This window comes from Nesoenas mayeri, assembly GCF_963082525.1.
Source record: "Nesoenas mayeri genome assembly, chromosome: 1".
Taxonomy (NCBI): domain Eukaryota; kingdom Metazoa; phylum Chordata; class Aves; order Columbiformes; family Columbidae; genus Nesoenas; species Nesoenas mayeri.
The window spans coordinates 39,665,576-39,689,326 of record NC_137541.1 but is presented as its reverse complement, the minus strand read 5'-3'; the positions used below and the strand labels follow the sequence as shown (position 1 = coordinate 39,689,326).

General features: G+C 47.9%; 1 protein-coding gene across 1 annotated transcript in view; it reads right to left on the bottom strand.

Annotated features, from left to right (window-relative positions):
- The window catches only part of CACNA1I (calcium voltage-gated channel subunit alpha1 I), a gene marked incomplete at both ends in the record, with an annotated part of 155,942 nt that extends 146,790 nt beyond the window's left edge, over positions 1 to 9,152 (bottom strand). Inside the window, one exon of the mRNA XM_080353845.1 lies at positions 8,872 to 9,152. Coding sequence (XP_080209971.1) covers positions 8,872 to 9,152 — 281 coding nt within the window. The remainder of the gene's footprint in view (positions 1 to 8,871) is intronic.
- Positions 9,153 to 23,751: the final 14,599 nt, after the last annotated feature.

Sequence of the window (23,751 nt, the reverse complement as noted above, 5' to 3'; positions counted from 1 at the left end):
ACTTCACTGACCTTTGATGGCAGTCAATAAAGATCAAGCACTCATGCTGATTCCTTCAGACCTATTGGCCGCATTTGATACCATTGATTACAAGGATTTGTTGAGATGCCTGCCAAGCTCAGCAGGGATTTGCAGCGTAGAGCCAGAGTAGCTGTTCCCAACCTAGATAAACTCCACTTATCACTCTCCATCAGCTTCTGTCTTACATCTTCATAATCACACTTCATATACTCTTTTACAAGTCGACCTGCACTTTTATCTGCCTTCCTTGCTCATCTCAGCCCCCTTCCCTAGCTGCTGGTCACTACTCTGCTGTCCTCTCCAGCCAGAAAAAAAAATCCCCCTTGTCTAGCCCGCCCTGTCCTCCAAAGCTTTTCCTGAAGTGACACTTGCCCATTTCAGCAGGGGAGCCCAGAGCACCCCTCCAGGGAGGGGAGGCAGGGAGGGCAGCAGAGCCAGCAGCATCCCCTCCCTCTGGAGCAATGTGCTGGACAAGAGGCAGCACAGTGAAAACCCATGGCCCAAGGAGCAACAGCAACCAAGAGCAGGGCAAGCCCAACCCACCAACCAGACTCAGCCCTTTTAACAGCCTGGTGACACTTTCTACCACTGCTCAGCCCCCCTCCCACTGTCCCTATCAAGAAGAGGCTGCAAACCCCATTTCAGAGCAGCACACTCAAGACAGGACCTCCTTTGCCCTGCGCCGTGGCAGGCAGTGAAGGACAGGAGAGGTGGTGGCACGGAGATGTGAGGGACTCAAGAAAGGGGCTGGCCAAGGTCTGCTGGGCCAACCAGAACCAGTGGGCAAAGCAAGCGCAGGACAGAAGTGGGTGCAAGCTTGTGCCTGGTCCATCTTACAACAGGCTACAGCCTTCCTACACCTCCATTTTCCAAATACAGCATCTCTCTAGGACTCTAAAGATCTTCCTAGATCAGAGGCTGACAGTTTGGCAGACTCTTTGCTCCTGTTCTCTCCATAGGTCTGAAACGTGCCAAGTTTTTCCACATGGTCTTTCCTCTGAACCATCCTGGGACCAGCTGCAGGCCATTTGCTGCAGAAGAGCTGCAACTCTGTTAACCATTCCTCACCTGAAGCAGCTCCTGTCAAGTATTGCACTCACAACACAGCAAATTCAGCTGTCTGTAGGCTCTTCCCCATCATTTGGGGTGGGAATAGTGTCAAGTCCTCAAATAGGCAGCTGGTCAATTTGTTAGTGGTTAATTGCATTATCTAATTCACATTGTTATGACAGAACATGCAATTAGAGGTCTGGTCAGAGTATTTTATAGGTCTTAAACTCAAATGAATATTTTTATTGCCCTTTCTATTTCTCCAAGAGCCCCTTCCAGCTCTCTCACATGCCCTGCTCCAGCATTCACAAAGGCTAAAAAAGGCAAACTGACCATTTTTCAGAGATTAAATGCTTCTCATCTTCAAGGCAAAAATATATTGCGGTGAATAAACACAATATGCTGCAGAAGGGTTTTTCAGTGCTTGTTTCAGTTCAGGAACGCATTTTGCAGTGGGATGGAGAGGTCTCACAAAGCAGGCACTGGGCAGAGCCCATCATCCCTCTCCTCTGGCCTTGACATGAGCAGGTACACCCCAGGCTGGCACATGCCACGCTGTCTGCACTGGTTAACACTGCACTGTGTGACAAGACCAGACCAAGCTTCCCAACATAGCCTGAAGAGCAACAGCTGGTGCAAGTAGCTCTGTTTTCACTAGGTATTAGCAGAACAACACTGATTTACACCAGACCAGGATGCTACTTTCATCTTCTGCTCTCTCCCACCTGCTTCTACACACCTTCCATACTCATCGACCAGAACATATTGAGATACCTCATAAAAAGCTGTTGCAGCAAGTGTCCTAGCCCCACTTTCCTGAAGCACCAGGGCACAGAGCATTAGCAGGTCATTTATTGCTTTTGGCACATATTGGGGAAAGAGGAAAGCACAACATACACACATTAAAAAAATACCCCTCTCCTAAACCACAGTTTCCTCTCAATACTTTGCAGTTAGCCCTTGCTCCAACCATAGGAATCTATTCTTCAGTAATAGGGAAAATGCTCAGAGCTTTACATGAAGACAGCAGAGATCCACTAAGAATTTTTTTAGCCTCATTTCTGATTTTGTTAGACCCTATGGACATTACAACTTCAGATAGAGCTCTGATTTTCTTCATGCTGTTGTTCTGCTTCATTTCCAAAACTGTGGTCTTTGACTTCTCACTATTAAAAAAAAAACAACCTCCAGACAATAAGCCAGAGGGATGGGAGGCAGCGAGATATCCTGTCTCAGCATTTGTGCTTAGATATACAGGGCCAGCTTGCAAGCCAGCCAAATTTAGACCTCATCCCTTTACATCTGCCCACTTGCCTGGAATTGCGTACATCTCGCACACACACAGCTCAGCCAGTTTCTTACAGATCACAAGCATGCAAATCCCCTTCAAACATATCCATCCCTTGTGTGCTACTAATGACAATGCATGAGTTGAAATTCCATTTACACCACATCTGACTGTGCAAATGTTCCCTCTAAACTTCTCATCATAAGCTTGCACATCCAATGATCCACACTAATGACATTCCCTTGTCACTAGTTTTGCAGAGGCAGGATCCTTCCCAGCTACTTGTGCAAGTCCTGAGCACTATTATGCTCCCCCTGCCACCTGCCTCTGCCTCCCAGCCACTACCAGAAAACAGGGTTTTATCCCAGGAAAGAAGCTAGAATTTACAGAACTACTTTTTCCCAATCCACAGTCCAGGCACACGGTGTGCCTTTCCCTCCACCCACAAAACTACAAGTGCCCTATATTTCATTATGGAAGCAATAAAATGATCACACTGCACCATTCTCAAACCCAAACCTACTCCCCTCCATTCCCCTTTGCCTCCAACCATAGCACCTGGGGAACCAAATAGCACAGCTATCCTAAAGGCAGCCCAGGATGCCAGAAAGAAAGCCCTGCAGCCCATTATTCAGAAACACCCCCTTTAGGAAAGGAGAAAAAATAGGCACCGCTAGAGAGCAACTTTGCCCTCTGAAGGAGCGGATTGAGTTAAGCACACCAAATTCCCTGCTACAGACAGCAGTCTGACAAATATCTATGGAGATAGCCTGGATCCCTAGTTCTCAGACAGGTAGAGTTAGATGAGGTAAAGTCCAGCGATCTTCCCATCAAAAAATTAACAGGGAAATGAAGGGTCAGTTCACAAGCATAGGAAACACAGCTTTTAAAGCTCATATTGTTAACACAGAAGGGGAGAAGAGTAGTTGAGTATAGATTGGCCCAGTGTATGCATTGCCTTCAAATATTAATCAAGTTTATGGACAATTGGCTTATTAAAAGTCACCCTTATTTGCTAATAGCAAATTCCATTCCACAAGTAGGTATCTTGGCAGAGCAGCAGAAAACCAAGCAGGATCTAAAGCAGGCTTGCCTCTTTTTAAAGCTTGAAAAGCATTTGGCACATACCCAAGGGAACACCAATTCCACCGACACCACATGTCTGCTGGAGACCTCTGGATCAGCTCGCTTTCCCATGCAACAGGAGCAACTGTAAAGTTGATTTAGCACAGTGGTTAGATAACCTCTTACAAAAAAATAATTGTGTACTTGTCGGATCTTGGGTGTACAGATACATCCTGTTGGCTGGAAGGAGGTCTACAGAGCAGTGTAATCAACAGATACCAATTGATTCCTAAGGGCACAGTGGCAACATCTGCCTGATTACCTAGAATGAAAGCTATCACAAGTCCTCAAATAAGTACCAGGCTCTTCACTGGTCTTCCAAGCTAGATTGACAAAGACAGACAGGAGAGATCTGTCTTTAAAGTGAAGAAGCAGGAATAACATATACATTTTAGTGTTTCCCAGGCATGCACATAAAAACTGATACTGCTGACCCCAAGAACAGAAAGTCATGATCCCTAGGTCCCGAAGAATCATGAATGCTGCTTAAAATTCATAAGCCGCTGAATTTTTGATGTATTATTATACCTTCTGGTCAGATTTCCAAGCTTTTCTCTACCTCCTAGAGAGGTGTGAATCTTTTTTATATACACACAAACAAATGTACACATGTAAAAAGAAAAGTAAACCTTATCAGAGGATTACAGGAGCTCAGCCCTTAAGACAGACATCAACTGCTACAAGACATGCAATAAATTTGCAGCTGGTATTGGCTTATTAGTTAACTACATTCAGTTGTTATGAAGGCTTCATCCAGGGTTTAACAGTACAAGGCAGCAGCTTAATGCAGACACAAGTACAACATACTACAGAATCTGCACATAAAATTTCACTCACACAAAAACAAATTGCCCAAACTGGTATTTTGACCAGAGTGTAATATATAACACACCTATTCACCCAAAGCTTATTAACAAGTGAAAGATTTTTCCGCCCCTTTGGCCACGTGTGTCATTTGAAAAGCAGTGGTTTCGGCAGCACAGGGTCCCCATGCACCGTGGCATCACCTACTCAGTGTCACCAAGAGAAGGACCTATCACCAGTCCACACACACATCATTTTCTTTGCTCCTCCAGCATTTGATTCTCCACTCTGCTTCCAGGGGGCAGTGCCAGCATAAAACACTACTATTGCCATCAACAACCATCCTACACTCAGTTGTCTGGTATATAAATGAAATCTGTGGCAGTGGGCAGGAAGGAAGGCGTAGAATAAATCTGTAGGTTTTCCCAGTTGCCCATCAATATGTCCAAGGCCAGTGCTGTTTCCTTGGGCACCAAGCACACAGCCCAAGCTGACACAGCTGCCAGCACAAATTACAGGAAAGGTACCCCCAGAAGTGTGATAGGGCTTTCGGGGACAGGTACGATGACAAAGCCCCTACCTCAGAGGATCCTTAAAGCTAATGAGCTACAAGGCAGCTCCTCAGGACACAAGCAGTCATACCAGCTTCAAGAAGTCACCCTGCTTGATACACTATAAAGCACAGCTCCTAGTACTAAAAATTAAGTGTGGATATAAGCTTCTGCACAACTGGGACCTGACCCGCTGCTCCTACACCACTGAAATCGAGTGGAAACACAAACCTTTACTGCCTGAGAGCAAAACAAAAGCCTAAATAGCCAACATACTTCACAAATGAGGGAAGGGGGCTGATATATAACAAAGAGCAAGAAAATGATGGAGTGGTGAACTTCAGAGTCTCTCTCGTTACTGCTACAGTTTTAGCATTGATTTTTTTAACGGCACAGTTCACTCTTCCTCTCACTGTCATGTCAATATTATAGATATGACAGCAAAGGGAGGTCTGGGCCTCCTAGAAAGAGCTTCTTTTAAAGAAGGGCTCAAAGGACAAACCAAATCTATTGCATTTGACCCTAGGGATGGATGAAGTGTAAAGTCTGCAGAATCTCAAGGAGTCAAACAGCAATGCAGACATCCAGGCATCTCTCTCGTAATCTTCTCATGATTTGCAAAGTGCATCAGGATCCATTTGCAAGGTGTCATGTGGCATGCCCTTTATTTAGACCCAAACACTTTATAAATTCATAAGATGAATGCTACGCAGCTGTTTTGGGAACATGTTTTCACACTTTTCACCCTATTTCCCCTCTGAGCTTGACTTGAAACCCTATTTGACATAGAGTTTTGGTTTCATAAAAGGAGAAAACAAAAGAAAAAACAAATCTTACGGCCTCTCTCATAACCACACCTCAAATACTGACTGCGTCAATATCATAGTTGCAACAGCCCTGTGGTCTGCAACTCGGAGCAGCCAGCCTTCTGCCTGTTCATCACAGCAGAAAACGACCCAAACAAACGGTTTGTCGGGTTGTTCACATTCTGCATCGCTCCGGACTCCTTTCCGACCAGCACGGTTACCAGAAGCCACGCCAGGCACCAGGTGTGCACTGCACTGCGCACCCAGCTGGTTACACAGCGGTTACCTTTACCTAACAAGGTTAATCAGGTCAATTCAAGCATTCATTTGCACTGTATGTAAATCCACCCCAGAAACATGTAATCGCTTAACTCAAAGCATCAGGCTCCTTTTCACCACAGAGCACAATGGCAAAAAGCAAAGTAAATACTCCCTTGGGGGACAAACACCAGAAGTTTCACATGGAACACAGTCCCTATCTTAAAGAGGGAGTTAGGGTCTACAGTTTCTGCAATAACAGCATTACACATTTATTCACTAATATGCATCCTGAAGTGATTTTAAAGCAGGGATATATGTGGTGCTTTCTCCTCTTACTGCACTGCAGCAAAGGAATATGGCAGCTGTTTAATAGCACATAACAAAATTGCAGGACTGCTCATGGAAAGAGAAATAATCTTCAGGGGAGGGGGATTTAAGTAGGCAGAATGCAATTACCTAAATTGAAATTTGGTGGTTAATGACCTCATGCTTACCAAAATTGCTACGTAGTCCTTAACGATCAGAGCTTCCATTTTAAGTCTCATTGACAGTACTTCCATAAAAATGATCATAGAGCTCTGGCCTAGTAGAAAGTCAATGAGAAGATTAACAGGCTTTTAATTAATGCCCCATCTTTTTTTGCTGAATCTTCAGGAGAGGTCAGGTATTGCCCTGTGACAGTGACTCAACCTTGCTCTGCTTAGCACAGCACACTGGAGACTCAACAGCCCACTGTAGTAGGGATTAAAATCTTCAGACAGGGAAAAAGCAGGCAAGCATATCAATTCCTAGAAGACACAATGTGACTTTCATAGAAGCACCCCTTACAAAGGGGCTCATTCCCAGCCAGGGATGAGACCACAGCGAGTGATCTGCCAGGCCATGGAACTGTACCATTTCTAGAGTGCTATCAAAAGAAAAATTGATGCCAAGAACCTGCAAGAAACCTTTAGGGTGCAGAAACAATCCCTCACTTGAAAAAAAAATAATTATGGGGACAACTGCATGATCCATTCAAAAGGAGAACCACATGGGGAATAAAAGGAGGAGATAACTCTCTCCACTCAGTCTCTGCTTTTCAACAAGTCTCCTAACTTCACACAGCTGAGCTAAAATCACAGGTCTGAAACAACCCCTTCTAAAGGTATGCAGCAGCCCCACCATTACCCTTCACCCCATGTCATACAGAGACAGGTATAATATCATCAGCAGGTGACTGCATGAGGCTTTTTCCTTCCTTCTATAGTTTCTACTATGAAAAAGTCATTTTCAGAGTCAAATACCAGGCACAGTTAAAACAAAGGTAACATTTATACATTAAGATGGGCATATAGTACCAAACTCTTATGTCATTCAACACAGTTTCAACACCTCAAAGCAAACTCCTCGCCATGTACTGAACTGGAAGGACTGTTTTGACTGACTTTCAAGCCAGAAATAGGAACAGGCACTCCTCTTCTTCCCCCATTCAAGAGCAAATCTTAATCCCAAACCCAGGCTATTACTCTTCCCTCATTTTCTGAATGCAGCCTTTGCATTGAGACTCTAATCTTTCATGCTTTACTCTGAGGCCACCACATGCTGGGACAGGATTCCCAGGACAGAATAACTGGTGCGGACACAGAATGATTGAGAAGTTATGCATAATTCAATACGAAGTTTTAAAATTTTAAGGAGCAGCTAAACCTCCAACAAATTCTCAGTCATAACCTGTTCTTTAGCATTTTAAGAGCTTGTGGACAAGAGCTCAGAGCTGAAACCCAAACCTTTTCCTACACTGGAAATAGAAGCAAATCTCCAAATTCATCAGCCATCCAAGGCCACCTCAAGACTTTATCCAGGGTTTAGCTCCTGAAGCTGAAAAGGCTCTTAGGAACATTTTGTGAGTCCCTCCTGTGTGCCCAGACACTCAGATTTAATCTAGAGGCCTATGCATCAAAACCATTATAAGCATCCTTACAGCTAATACCCACCAAACTAGGAACTAAGAAACTTCCATGGAGAAAGTGCCCCTACTTGAGATTTCTGGCCAGAAAAAGGTTCAAGTAAAACTTCAGACCAACCTCTCTGATGATTCATTACCTTCTCCACTTCCTCCCCCTCTGAACAGTCCCAGAGTACAAAGAGTAACAAGTGGACTCCACCTGTTTTTCATATTGCATCAGGCTCAACACCCACAGAGGCTGTTGCGTCCCAGCAGCCTCAGTGCTCACCAGTTGTGCAGGTGGTCATCATTTGTACTGGTGGGTTGCAGAGGCCTCCTTGCAATCAAGGCAACAACTGTGAACTGTGACACACATGGGTGAGTGTTGATCTCCCGTGCAAAGAAAACATGTGCTCACATCTTGGAGGTCTCCCGCAGGGTGTATGAGGCTCGGCATCAAAATCTGAACAGATTTTCCCATCTGTTTCTGCCCAAGCATCACGGCAAGGCATTGGCAGGACAGCGACATGTGCCTCTTAGAAAGGCAAGGGGTCACCTAGGTATCCTCTGCGTTCAAGGTCCAGGAGTGGTGGTTCCCTCATCAAGGGCAAGATGAGCTCTAACTGAAGCCTGTATGCTCAGAGAGAGGAAACACCTCTGCTATTTGTGGCAGCCTGACAACAAGCTCCGGGGCTGGCAACTCGTGCTCTGTCCCAGGGAAGAGGCAAAAAGGGAGCCGGGAATGGGAAGAACAGGACTTTGTAAAATACCTCTCCTCGTTCCTCCCCTCTGCCTCTCCCAGGCCCCTATGACTGGGGCTGTCAGCAGCTCTCTGAAGTTCCCCCTTTCATAATCAGCTCCTTTTGATCACATACTAAAGCATCTGAGGTTCTGTCTAAACATAAGCAAGGAACAAAGTGCTTTGTTAAATACGTAAGAAACTTCACGCCTTACCTGCCAGGTGCCTCGGGAGGGCAGGAAGAGGGGATGGATGGGGTCGAAGGGAGCAAGAGGCGGGAAGGGGCAGCTCGGAAAGGATATGGGTTGCACACCATCTTGATGCACCAGCTCCGCGGGCTGGTGGTTTGCTTCAAACAGAAGAAGACAACCGGGGCCAAGTCAGGGTAAGGGACATCAGGGTCTGGCGGGGAGGTGACTTCCTCATCCTCACCCAGCTCAGGGGAGGATGGTGGCTGCTCCGGTGGCGTTTGCTGCTCTGAGACCCCCAGATCCACGGGCTCCAGTGGGCAGACGGCAGAGGTGTGAGGGGGCTGTGGGCCCACGGGCCAGGTGGAGGGAGGCTGGGGGACGTATTCTGCCATGCCAGCCAGAAGCAAGAACCCCTGGAGAGGAGGAGAGAAAGAGAAAGAGAAAGAGAAAGAGAAATTAAACCCATGTGAGGAATGAGCAGCAAGAGCACAGCAGGCCCATGCTCTCCCAATGAGTTCGGAGCAGGGGCGAGCTGCAGGACTGGTGGTTCTGACAATGATAAACCTTGGTCATACTTTCTGCTGAAGCAATTTTAAGCAAAACTCTCTGGTTTAGCCCCAGAGGTGCGGCATGGCTGTTTCTCTATGCCAGCAGTGGGGGCAGGACAGCTTCTGCCAATATTTATCTTTTCTGCCAGTCCCTTTCTTCACCAAGATTCTTCTGGCTAGTCCTCTCCATCACAATTTCAATTATCCCTGTAGCTCCTGAGACACCCTGGTGTGGTGTTGCACCATCTCTGGTGATGGTGCCAGCTCTTCTAGAGCCACCCTGAGCACCTTAACAAAGCACTGTGGTTTGAAGAAGTATGGTCACATCCTGACAAAACTCAGCCACCCTGTCTTTTCAGTCCTGCACATGGTCCTGCCAACCCCTGGTTCAGCTCTGTTGCCCTCTCCCACTCAGGCACATGCTGGGTTGGCCTTGTATCACACCACCTGTTGGGCAGGCTCCTTCACACCAACACTGTCAAACCCAAACAGAACAGTAAGTCATTCAAACAGGGAGCTGTAATGAAAACTAGAAGTGGGATTAACTAGTAAGCACCCTTTACTGGATCTTGTGGAGCTCTCCTTTGCCATGGCAGTGGAAGCACCATGAAGACATGTTGCAAGTTATTCAACTAAGCAGAATGGTCCAGGTGGACGTAAGAAGAGCAGAACAGGTCTTACGCTTGGTGGCACCCGAGTACTGCAGAGCACCGTGCTTTTGCTAAAGAACATCACTTTGCTGGCTGGGTGCACTTAACAGCAGCCTTGTTCTGGGAAAACACAAAGCCAAATGTTGTCCATTAAAGAGCACAGTGGAAGTGCCTTTTTAAAGTGAGTAGAATGAAACAAACCCTAAAGCCTGGTTTTGGAAGGGTGTTACAGCGACACTCTAAGGAAAGAGAGTTTGCCCAAGGACTGCCCGATGGTGTCATGATGGACACTTTCTTCCTTTCACCATGTTGACAAGTCTGGAGTGCTCATGCTACCAGTATAAAAGCAACACAAGAGCCCTCAGACACACCACAATACAAAAAGGGCCGATCAGCAGCAGGAAAGAATGTGTCCACGTCAAGGTCCATGGCACAGACCTCATCTCCTCATGTCCTGGCCGTAGGTTATCCACCCAGGCACTCAGCTCAACCCCCTTCACTTTGGGAGTATGCACCCACGTGCATCTCTGCTGACACTGCCCTACCCTGGCATGTTCTACCCTTGACTGCTGGATCCACGATCTCCAGTGCTCTCTGCACTCATCTCCCAGGTCTGGACAACCTTACCACCTTGGGCTGCAGACCCCCCTTATCCCTGGTTAAGACCCTGCAAGCTCTGCCCATCCACCTTGTTCTCTCAGCCCCCTGCTTCCAGCACGCACTTTGATCCAAAGCTTTGCTTGTTCTTTGAGGCTTGGTATTTGTCAGAACAAAGAGCAGCAAGCGCAGAGGTTTAGAAAGCAGACACAGCATCCCTTAGGGGACAGCACGGAGACTCTTCGAATTCATTACCCCAAAGGCCTGCAGCTATTGGAAAGAAACAGGTATTATGTCTCCAGACTGGCTTTGGTACAGTGTTTGTAATTTTTTAACCCCTGTGACAAAAGTGGCAGCACATCCTTCTCACCATCCAGCACCTCGGTTTTCACTTTCACCAGGTTTTTAACCCTACACACCCATGCAACTCCTTGTACCACCTTTTCCATTCCCTGTTCCCACCAGGTCCCCATTGCCTGCTTTGAGCTGGCTCCCTTGCAGGCTATCTATTAGCAGGTGGTGACTGAGCCCAGTTTCTTTCCCGTTAACAACATGGAGGAGAAAGGTTAGCAGGGACAGCCAGAAGGAATGACTTATTTCAGTGCTCAGAGCATCCAGGCAGATGACAATTCCAAACTGCAATGTAGAGAGCTCCATAATTAACCATACAACTGAGCAAAGGAATGGGTGAAACAACCTCAACAGCATTTCCCTTCTTTCCCTCCAAGAAAACATTCAGAGCCTCCTCTGCAGTGCACCACTGATAGATGCAGGTGGGACTTTGGGATGCAGCTCTGCCCATGTCAAACACACATGCACAAACCAGATCAGGGCAGCATCACAGGCAGTTTATTGCTCTGATTTGTGCAGCCCAGAGTGACTCATTAAAGGTCCTATGGACACAGAGCCAGGTGAATCCCTTTGGGAGTACCGAAGTCAGTCCTTGACTGAGAGCTGCCCCACTGGAGATGTAATACCCCCTTCCTGAGATTAAATCCTGCTCTGCCATCCAAACCAGCCCCAAGGCTGTGATCACAGCATATCTCCTACATTCAGCAGGATTGATATGCTGTGTAAACAGAGGGAGAGGGGAAACCCAAGCTCTTTACGCAGACTCAGTCCTCCTGTCTCAACTTCAAAGGGGAAAGGAGTGGTTTTCCTGACAGCGGCAGATCCAAGGTCCTCACCACTACCAGCTCAGATGTGCAGGTTGGAATCAGATATTTCTACTATTTTGGCCAAGCTGCAACTCATGCAATGCTGATATTTTCTATGGGATTGCAATTCCCATGCTGTAGCACTGTTGTGTAACTTGGCTGGAGTGAGCCTGCTACAGTATTTCAACCCAGGAAAGTCCCTGTTTAAATGAACATAACCAAGAGGAATGAGTTTGGCATATGCACACAGCTGCATACACAGAAAAATGAGCATCAATGGAGAGGGTTCCTACTCAGATAAAAGACAGTAATAGTAAGACCAGGCAGGATTATAAGGCTGCAGAATTTGCCTTTGGGATGCTTCTAACCTCCTGTTTGTGCAAGCGCTGCTTACTGTGAGGAAGGCAATACAAGAGGACAGTTAAATGGTTATGGGGCAGCCAGATGCCTGTTCCTTCCACTCAACCTTTTGCTCAGGCCAGCCTATCCCCAGCTGGCAGTGCCAGGCCAGCAAAAATCAAATCCTCCCCATCCTGAATTCTTTCCTTGCCAACTGCCCCTCAAATGCACAAAACCAGGCCCCTGTAGGAGGAGCGATGCTACACTCACTCTCTTCCCTCCCAGAAGAAGAGAAGGTATTTGTGGGCTGGCAGCTCCTCCTGCTTCTCTCCCTGCACAGCCTGCACCAGAGCCTTTCCTGGAGCCAGGTCTCGAGTCTGCGCTCCTCCTCCCATGTCTGTCCCCAAGGGCCATTTAAAACGACCGCCATCCCAAGATGAGCCCCTGCTGGTCCTGCATCTGGCACACACACCTGCCCCAGGCACGTGTGCTGGCAGGGAGCTCACGGACTTGGCAGGCACGGGAGAAGCTGCCAGGCTCTGGCTCAGCCCTTCCCAGCTCCAGAGAAAGCACCTGGTCCTGCCAGACTCTGTTGGGGAAGAAGGGAGAAGGATGCTCTGAAACAGCAAAGAAAGCGATGGACTTAATGAGCAGGGGAGATTATTTAGGAGAAAAAAGAGGAGATGTCAGAATTCAAGGGAAGTGCTTCAGACTGGGGGTGTCTGTCCTCAAAGCCCAATGTCACCTCCTGGCATGAGCTTGTCAGAGAGGTCTCTGCTGAGACCAGGGCTGCAACTGCCATCCCAGGGCTGTTAATGCCACGACCTGCCAGGCACTCACAGTTGCAATGCTCATGCCAGCCTTTCTGAAAACATCAAGGGTGCAGACAGGATAGGGGAGACTGTTGCATCTTGCCACTGAAAGAGCCTTTTGCAGCCAGACAGGAGAGGTAAATATCAGAGAGAGGTTCCCTGAGCACTATCCCACACCACAGCATAAAAAGGGTACAAAGCTACCGGAGAGTGTCCAGAGGAGGGCCGTGAAGTTGGTGAAGGGTTTGGAGAAGAAAGGTTTGTTCAGCCTGGAGGAGACTGAGGGGGGACCTCATCGTGGTCTACAGCTTCCTCACAAGGGGAGGAGAAGGGGCAGGTGCTGATCTCTTCTCCCTGGTGACCAGTCACAGAACTCGAGGAAACGGCAGGAAGATGTGCCAGGGCAGGTTTAGGATGGACATTAGGAAAAGGTTCTTCACCCAGAGGATGCTGGAGCACTGGAACAGGCTCCCCAGGGGTCAGTCACAGCCCCAAGCCTGACAGTGTTCAAGAAGAGACTGGACAATGCCCTCAGACACGTGGTGTGAACTTTGGGGTTGTCCTATTCAGGGACAGGAGTTGGACTCAATGATCCTTGTGAGTCCCTTCCAACTCAGGACACTGAGTTGGAATCTATGATCCCAGTGCTGGAGGTGATTCACACAGAGCCCAGAGGGATGTCTGCCCTTCTGTGCAGGAGCATCCATGGTGTTGACCTTCCCCACCACCAACCTTAACCCCATATGCCTCACCAGCCCACTCTACCCCAGCGCCATCCCTCCCTGCAACACTGCTCACGCAGACAACATCGAGAGGCCCACAGCGGAGATGAAGGTGCGGATTACATATTCTTTAAGAGCAGCCTTACTTCTATACAGCACCTCCCATCCTGAGGGGACAGAAGTCCTTTACAGACCATTCACCACCATCATTCACCTGTTACTCAGAAGCACCAGGAAGCGCAGCCGGCACTCTGTCCTGCTAACACTCCGCGACAACCTTGCAGACAAGGAACAAAAATGACAACCTCCAGCTGGCGTCGCAGGGGAGGGCAAGACAGCCCTGTCAATCGGAGCAGTACCTGCAGCCCACGTATTTATCATCTTTTCAGTACTTATCAGTACTTGCTTTTCAGTATTTATCATCCTTTCAGTACTTAAAAGTGGCCTATAAGAAGGATGGGGACAGACGTTTTAGCAGGGCCTGTTATGATAGAACACGGGGTAATGGTTTTAAACTAAAGGAGGAAAGATTCAGACTGGACATGAGGAAGAAATTTTTTACAATGGGGGTCATAAAACACTGTCCCAGGTTGCCCCGAGAGGTGGTAGATGCCCCAACCCTGGAAACATTCAAGGCCAGGCTGGATGGGGCTCTGAGCAACCTGATCTAGTTGAAGATGTCCCTGCTCATTGCAGGGGGTTGGACTAGATGACCTCTGAATGTCCCTTCCAACCCAAACTATTCTATGATTCTACAATCTCCAAATGTCCATCCGAACACTGATGAGCCTCTTGCAGGACGACTCTTGCAGCTGGTTTCACACAAAGCTGGACTTATTTAAGGACATCTCTGAATGCATGTGGGTGACCCTGTTTGGTAGCTGCCTCCCAGGGTGGTCTGTTGTATGTGGTTGTGAGCCCGCGTTTGTTTGTTGCTATAAATGGCAAGTGCTGGTTATGTGTTATCTTTGATGCATGCGTCTGGCTGTGGGGATGTGTTAGTCATACAGGTTTCACATTTTGAGCATTTGCAGTGGTACAATATAATTACTGGTACATGGCTCCCTCTGTGTTTATGTTTATCTGGCATTGCCGTGTTTCCCTGCCTGTTCATGTGAGGCAGTGCCTGTTCTCACATGCCTGTATGTGCGTGGAAGTGTATGAGTATCAGTAAGGAACAGGGTCACTTTTATTAGCAGCTAATTTGAAAGAGAAGCTTTTACATCTCCATCATCTCGGCACCTCCTAATGTGATGGGACATGGCAGAACCCAGCAGAAAGCATTTCAAATGGCACCCAAATTCATCACTCACATGTGTCAATGTGCCAACGTGCCCCTGAAACACGCCATCCGTGGCCTGCACTAGAGCCAGGGTCTACTGGCTGCCCTGCCTGGTCAAATGCCCACAACCTGTTGCCTTTCAGCTGCACACTGAGTGATTGCTGTGCCTGATGTCTGCACATGTTATTAACCTCAGATTTGCTCAGGACCTTGACAGCCTTCCCATTTCCACTATGGTGATTTTGGATCCCTCATCCTGCTTGGGACAGAGAGCAGAAGAAACTCCCCCATCCCACTGAGCAGGGGAAGGGGCAGCGTGGTCAGCACAGGACAAAAAAAGATAAGCAAACTGTCTGTGTGAATCCTCAGCAATAATCTGCCTTCAAGCCATAGTGCAGGCAGCACTCTGCAGCTGTAGGAAGAGCAAGCCCAGATCTCCTGGACTCCCCCACCCCTTCATCATAGCCCATGTCCACCATACGGCTTTCCCTTCACACAACTGGGACAGCCCCATCCTGGCAATCGCTCTGGTCCCCAGCCCTGGCACAGCAAAGAAGGGATATGCTTACGCTGCTAAGAAGCCTTTGGCCAAGCCTGAAGGAGATGTTGTGGAGACCAGTAAAGATGTTGCTGGAGAGATGAGGAAAAGGTAAACGATGAGAGAAGAAAAGGCACAGGAACAACATGGTCGCTTTGGATTGAGGAGGTACAGAGGCAAAGGAAGTTTCCTGGTAGAAAATCATTACCTGGCCTTAATGATGTGGGGTATTTGAGACCCAGAGGTTAGTGCTACTGAAGACCTCAGCCTCATCTCATTGCTCCCCAGAGAATACATGCTTGCTTTCAACAAAACATTTTCATTTTTCTTGTCTCAAATAAACAGGCACCCAAAAATCTCCTTTTTGGCGTAACTCCCCACTCTAACAGATCCATCTATGGGGAGGTTCTGCTCCAGAGACAGTCTTTTCCCTTCTGAACCTGCCACCTTGCTCCCTCTGACTCACTTTGGTCCATACTCCTCACAGTGATGCCTCCTGCTCGGGCACACAGGCACCTTTCATGTGAGTGGATTCCTGTCATGTCCTCTCGCTTAAAGCACCCCTTGGCCAAGCTACACATCTTTAGCACTTAATCCTTGCTCGTAAATTAATCTCCCTTGCTTCGCAGTCATTCCGTGCAGATTGGTGCTGAATGCTTTGCCCATAATGATGTGCCAAGTGCTGCTTTCCCTCCCCGGCCAGCCGCAGAGCTGGGCTCCCATACTGGTGTCTGTTGCTGGCCCTGTCACGCTGCTAGCCCATGTCTGATATGCCATCTACCGTCACACCTTGGTCTCATGGCGTTTGCTGTCCCGTCCCCATCCCTCACCAGGTCTTCACATCGCCTGTTTCAGATTACATTGCCCTCAGATGCATTATCTGGCATTTTTTCTAAGATGAATCTCATTATATTATTTTCTGCCCATCTTTTTGACCTCAATAGTTCCCTTTGAGTTATTTTTCTGCATCCCCACTGGCAGGCAAAAACCTATTTCATCATCATCCAGGAAAGTCAGTAACATGCTATTTACTCCCTCCTCCAGATCAGCAAGGAAGATGTCAGCTAAGATGGGTCTGATGAGGATGATGAAGAGGAAGATAGCAGTCTCATAGGCTTGCAGCAACAGTGGCTTTGTGGCTGTCCTCACACTCTCAGCCCTTGAGCCAGAATATGCGGTGCTTGCAGGAGATGCAAAATGTGCACATATCTCAAATGTGCCCCCTGGAGAAGCCCAAACTGGGGGAACGGAGCTGTAGCTCCCGCACACCACGAGGGCAGATGGTGCCCAGTGCTGCAGCTGTCAGTGTTACACCTGCGCTGAGAATGGGTGGAAAAGGGCAGTCTGGGGCTGTGGCCACACTGGTCACTCCCAGGGTAAGCCAGCAGCGAGAAGCTCTGCCCTTTCACACCATCCTTCCTGGACCAACCTATCTGCCCCTTTTGTCCCAGTTCCAGCACCTAATCTGACCCAGTGTCCCTTCAGGACCTGTTGCAGTGAACAGGTGTAGAAAAACAGCAGCATACAAGGAGCAGGGAGACCCTTGAGACCCCCTGCCCCCCGTCACAGCACAGCACTGGATGCAACCTCCCACCCCTGCACAAGGGTCCTCACCCACCTCCAGACTTTGTCCCAACCCACATCACCGTTCACACCTGGAGAGATTTCCCAGGGTAGAAAGGGAGGTGGGGAGAAGCGAGAAAGGAAGGGGCACATCTAAAGGGAACAAAATGCTAAGGGATTTGGAGTGTATAAAGAGTTACATCTTACACCTCTCCCCTCCCTGTAAATTACTACCCACTCCCCTCCAGTCACCTGCCTCTGAAAGAGATAATCTGCATAAACCCAGATGCACGTTTGGAGCAAACAAACTCTGGCAAAAACAAAAACAAGAAGGGAGCTGAAGCTATGTGGAGTGTGATGATGCCCCAGGCTCTGCCTCTAGAAAGGAAAGGGGATATGGGAGAGAAATGTAGCTATGAAGAGGGGAATCATCTAGAAGCAGAGAGAAGACAACACTGGTAGCTTTTCTGCCATGGCCTATGGGCTGTTCAATCTCAGGTCAGTAGATAGACTAGGACCTTGTGATGGCTCCTGCATCCCATATGATTTGACTACTAATGCTGCTACTCATTTATATAAGGCTGAAAAGTCCCCTTCTCTGCCTGCTGCCACCAGGAAAAAAGAAAAATCAAAGCTTCAATGGTTGCTTGAATAGAAATCACTGAAAAGCAGCGGAGACACCAATGCAAGCATATCTGACCACAGACCCCTGTAGTCCAAGTCCAGTCCCTCCCCATAGCACACAACCTTGCAAGAAAACTCAGTCCAAAACAGTCCATAAATATTCACTCCACCCCCTATCTTCCACCACCTCCCTGGCAAACTTAAAGTAGCTTTGAAGGCCAAATAGGAAAAAAAAAAAATGCCCAAGGAAGATGAGCAATTGAGGGCATCATCACTGCTGAAAGTCCCTGCTCTGGGAGGATGCAAGGTGATGATGGGCACACACACACACACACACACACACTGCACACACAGGCACTGCAGCTGCAGAGACAGGCTCCCATCCAACCTTGCCAGCCTGACCTGTGGGAACACCCATTCCTCACCTACGCCCTGCAAAGTGATTTAATCGAGTCTGTCAGCAAGATACGCTAACCCAACACCCGAGAAATGTTCAATACCACTAACCTCACCTGCGCTCTCTGTACAGCGCTGTTTTTCCAGCCACGGCTAAACTCTGACACTTCAGAGAAAGGAAATAAAAACCTTCCCATGCTGCCACCAGTGATGACACCACACAAATACTTTCACAGCAGTAAAAGCCCCAGCACTTGCCCCTTCACCAGCTACCAACAGAGCAGGTCAGCAGCTCCTCTCCATCTTGTTCAACCACACAGCCATAACCCCAAGCTCCAGTGGTTCACATGGAAATGCACCTTGCCAGCCCTCCCCAGGACACCCACATCAAGCTTTACGTCAAGGCACGATGAAGTAAGATGTGGTGCCTGCACTGCAGATGATGGTGATGTCAGAAGCAGAGACCAGCTGCCTTTTTTTTTTCAATATATGCACACACTTGATAAGAGAGGAACGAACTTTCCTTTCGGAGGCACCCCTCCAATCCTGCCTCGCTCACATGGAGATGGGGCTGCTGTACTGCACTCTGTGAAACAGGCTACTGCAGAAAACACCAACAAGCAGCTTTTCACACCAAGAGCCCCCGGCACGTCCACTCACTCACTGGCATTGACCTGCAAAGGCCTTGATGACTGAGCCTGGCTTAGCCAAGAGATCACATCCCTCCTGTGCCACCACGGCAGCACACATCTCCTGTCCAAGGCAAGCAACAAGGCATTTTCTGAGATCTCATTGCAATTAGTTCCTGATACACTGGGCTGATTGCTCTTCAGAGCACACCGCAGTGCTTCAAACACGGTGGCCTGACAAGTACCAGCAAAGCGAGGAGTTTATTACCAAGTTAGTGGGTTGATTTATGCAGTCTGAGTTATGATTAGAGTGCTTAAATGAATTTTGTATCAGTATAAGACATTTTTCAAAGCGCTACGCAATTTCTAAGAGCTTCAAGGTATGCATTTCAGACACAGATGAATAAACTAAACAAGTTGACTATATTAGGTCATTATAAACAACTATGCAACTCTACATAACTGGGAAGAAACTTTTACTTTCCAATAACAGGCTGGGGTTTCGTAGATTTTGAATACTCTTAAAAACAACCCTACATTATCCCATATTCTAGATTTTAAAAATTACAGCTAAGAAATGGTGCTACCTGATCTTGGAGATCCACCTGCAGTGCTTGATTTCTGAGCCCATCTATGGACCCAGCAGTTTTAGCACAGCTCTGCAAGTGCAGCTGTTCACATGCTTGCTTGAATTTGCAGAATTAGGACTTTGATTTAATAAAAGATCAAATTTATTGTAAATCAGTACCCAGCTCCTTTAAAGATTCCTAACACTGTGTGTGCATTTCACAAGTTTCCAGCTGTAGATACTTGTTCTCTTTGAGGAAAATGAATAAAAATTCATTTCAACATTTTCTTCCTTCAGGAAAAAAAGCTGACCAAGCATACAGCTTCTTTGCAGCAGCGCCTGGAATTGCAGGCTCTTCCCAAAATTAAAGGTGGCCAGGGTTTAGCCTAAGCCACCCTGGTCTGGAGTATCTTCCTGGTGTACCTTGCTGTGGATGGGACAGGGCTGGGCTGTGACACTAAGTAGGGCTGTAGGATGGAACAGAATCACAATGGGCATGGATGTATGGGTTCACCAAAATCAGATCAGGTAGCAGCAATTTACCCAGGCGTGAAGCGGGCTGGTGGAAGGAAGGATGGAAGGACAGAAGGATGGAAGGAAGGGAAGGACAGGGGGAAGGAATGAGGGAGGGAGTCAAGGACTAGAGGAGACACTGGAGCTGCAGCCTAGGGCACAGGTGTATCACCAGCACTTTGAGGATGCCCAGGGCTGGACTTAGTGGGGAAGGTGTTGCTTTTGGTGGGGACAAGGGTGGGAACACAGGAAAGCTCACCCAGCATCACGGGTGCACTCTGATAGACCCTAAGCAGACCAACCAGTCTCCTTATACCCCAACAGAGGCCACTGTGCCTACTCACAAACACCCACAGGTGAGCAGTGAGCTCCTCATCAATCAGCATCCCTCTTCCATTATGCTTCCCCTCACTCCCTGTGACTGTGGCTGCGCTGGCCCTGCTCCAGCCAGGTCCGCTGCCTGAAAATGCTCTTGAGGCAGCAACAAGGGGAGATTTTGTGTGAGAAAACATGAGACAGGTTGGTATAACCCCCCTTTATGACAGCCACTGTCTGATCCAGGCTTCGTAAGGCAAACCCTTCAGATGTGGCAGATCAAAGCTCCTTCCTTGTCCCCCTGACTCCCCTCTGAGATATTCACCACCAGATCTCCTGGCAAGGCACGTGTGCATCTGTTGGTGCATCGAGGTGGCCGGTGCTCACACACATGCTTTCCAGTGAGATCTGCATGTAAACTGCTTTTCCCCACCTTCCTGTCACAGTCAGGGCCAAGGCTTCCCCGGGTGGTGCTGCACCCTGGCCCAGCCAGCTGGGTGCAAACACCCTGCCCGTGGGCAGGGAACCAGCACGACACCCCGATGCCGTCCCTGCTTGGCTCTAGCTCCCCTGCGGTGAGGATCATGGCACTAGACCCTCACCGACCAGGCGTGCACCGCTGCTGTTCTGAGAAAGCTCCCATTCAATACCAACACCATGAAACTACTATGTTATTTAATGGAGAGAGATATAAATGCTCTCAGTCCAGCAGCATAAGCCCTTGCAGGAAGCCTGAGGATGCGCCGCTGCCCAGACCTGAGGGATGGGGCAGAGCCACCTGGGGGAGAGATGCTCGGAAAGTGTCCTTAGCATATAAAGGCGGAGGGGGGCAGAAACAGGGCTCTTGAATTCCCTTCCCAGTGGTTTGAATTAAAAGTTTCCTTACAAGTAGGGTGTTGAGAAGATAATGAGCTTGCGGATTTCCTTCCATCAATTGAGAAGTTTATGGGTTGGAATGAAAACATTGAAGGGAGAGGGGTGCAGGGGGCCAGCAGACTCCTTCCTTCTTCTGAGATAATAAATCCTCAATCGCCAGCCCAAATTTAAGGCCAAGAGCTCCGCAATAGCACAGAGAAACAACTGACAATTAACACGGCAGCCTTCCAGGCAACAGAGATACAGAACCACTAGCAACCCCCAGATCAATGACAAAAACGCTTCCTATTAGCAAAGAGAAAATACAGAGCAAGTTCTGCTTTTTGATGTTTACCCTTTTTCTTTGCAATAATTTGCAGGGAAATGATGCATCTTAGTTTTTTCTTTCTGTTTTGTTTTGTGGGTTTTTTTTCAAGCCCTTGGTACTTTTCACACAGCTGCTGTTACCAAGAAGCAAAAGGTATCCGTCAAGAGTGTTATGAAAACCAGTATTGGCAGAAAATATGCCGGATAATTGCCAGTCAACAATTTCTAACGTTATTTCTGGTTCTCTTCTTTTTTTAAATTCTTCTATTTCTCTCCCCCCAACTCCAGCCAACAGCTTCCAGTGATGTACAGAAGATGATGCATTTGCTATATTAAAGTACATCCTATTCCCTGTCCCTTTTCAGACACTTTAGATGTTGCACACGCAATTGAAATGCAATAATAATCATAAACAAGACAATTTATGAAACCTACATCCAAGACCCAACTCTTGCTTTGCAAAAAAAGAAAAAAAAAGAAAAAAAAAAAGCCAAACCCAAGAAGCCCCTAAACAGTGAGATGGTTTTAAGAAAAGTTATATATATATATACAAGTCTCAGACAGTTACCTCTCCAGGGAGGAGATTTTGTAACCCTTCCTCTTTTCCACCACCCTTCCCCATCATAACAGTACAAACTAACCAGGGCTAAATTTGAAAATCCTGGGATTATTCATACTACTTCTATCATTTATAGTCATGTATAAAGAGCTGCTGAATATGTGTGAGAAATACATTCCCTGCTGCAATTGCTCATGGATGTGAACTGCTGGACACACAGTCATCCCCTTTCCACCACCACCCCTGACCAAAACACACACCAAAATCAATTATTGCTACTTGTTGGGTAAACAGAGGCAGGGTCACATATATGGGCACCGCACACAGACATATGCGTACAGCTGGACATGCACAGAGAAATAACTTTCCTCTCTGGAAAGACAGAATTATTAACGTTACAGACATGTCTGCCCTCAGCCTTTACTTCTGCCAGCGAGGAAACAGGTCCGAAACAAAACAGGAATGATGCAGGTACACGGGTGGGCGCAAGTTTTCTATTAAAAGGACAGTAAAAACAAGCGAAATGAGACAGACATAAGGTTAGCCAGGTGTGCATGCGTCTCACCTACCTTTGCATGGAAAAGAAATCTCCAAGGGAGAAGTGTCCAAGTCAGAGAGGCAAAATAAAATAATAACGAAGACTCTTTGAAAAAATTCACCCACCAACAAAAAATTGTTTAAAAAGCCCCCCCACCCCCCCCCTCACACACAGGCACTCTCACACGCAGACACACACCTCAGCACCCGGGGGTGGGGGGAAAATAGGAGAAAAAAGGATGAGGATCAGCTGAGTGACGGGGAGCAAAGAACCTGCAGGCGAGAAGCGGGGAGTTGTGTTAGATCCGTGACTGCAAGGACTGAGCGTGTGCAGGAGGGAGATGGTTTAAAAGGAGAATACATGGTAAGAAATTGTGGCTGCTCAGGCTGGAGTCTGAAGCTCTGGAGTCAAGAGCAAAAGAAAAGAGAGGGGGAAAGGACCTCTCCCTTCGCAGGAGAGTCTGGGGGGCTTTGTCTGTGTGCGTGTGTTTTTTCCAGGCGGGTGGTGTTAAGAAGTGACAGGAGCTTCCTTCCAAAAAGACCAGAAGGTCAAAATAATTGCAGGGAGGTGATGGAGGTGTGGGTAGGGGCAAGTTTAGCTATTCCATGGTGGGAAAGCGAGGAGGAAGGGCTGGTGTGTGGCTTCTGTCTGTCTGTCCCTTTCTATCTGTGTCTTATGGTATGTTCACCAACGGCTTATGGAGCGAACGGCACAGCGAGAGAGAGAGAGAGAATAACTGTACAGGCAGAGAAGGAGAGAGAAATGCCGTCCTTACAGTGACACCAAATGTCTTTAGGGGAAACCTGCAATTAGAGGTGCATAAGGCAGGAATTTTAGCAGCACAAGAGGAAAGGAAGAAATCACCTCACACATTGTTGCACACCCACATCCACAGTGGGGTCTCAGGACAGACAATTTCCCCTCACTTTTCTGATGGACACTGGCTTTGGCATGCTTGCTTGCCCTGAACTTGTGAGCATGTGTCCCTCCACAGGTTGCAGGTTAGAGAATTACCCCTTGGGAAGAGAAAAAAAAACAAAAACAACCTAACAAGCCCCCCAAAAAGTCCCTCCCTCAAAACCAGTCCCTCCTCTCCCCACATCCTACTCCCAATCTGTTAGGAGAACTCAGGGCGTGGGAACAACTCACTGCAAATTAGTTTCCTACTGCGTTCCATGAAGCCGTGAGGAAATGAGAGGGATGGCTAAAACACAGGGATCCCACCGTCTGGGGTCTAGAGCAGAGAAGAGCCACCCGAGCCCTCCCTGATGGAGGGCCAGCCCAGCTGTCTCCTCCACTGGTTCCATCCCTTGGCTAAGCACCCTGACCACACACTGGCAGAGGTCCCCTTCGTCCTTGGAGCATCAACCTTCAGTTTTCCAGCTGAGGATCCCTGAGCTGACTATGGGAAAGAGACACTATGAGAAGCCATCATAGTCGTCAAGGTTATTCATGGGGT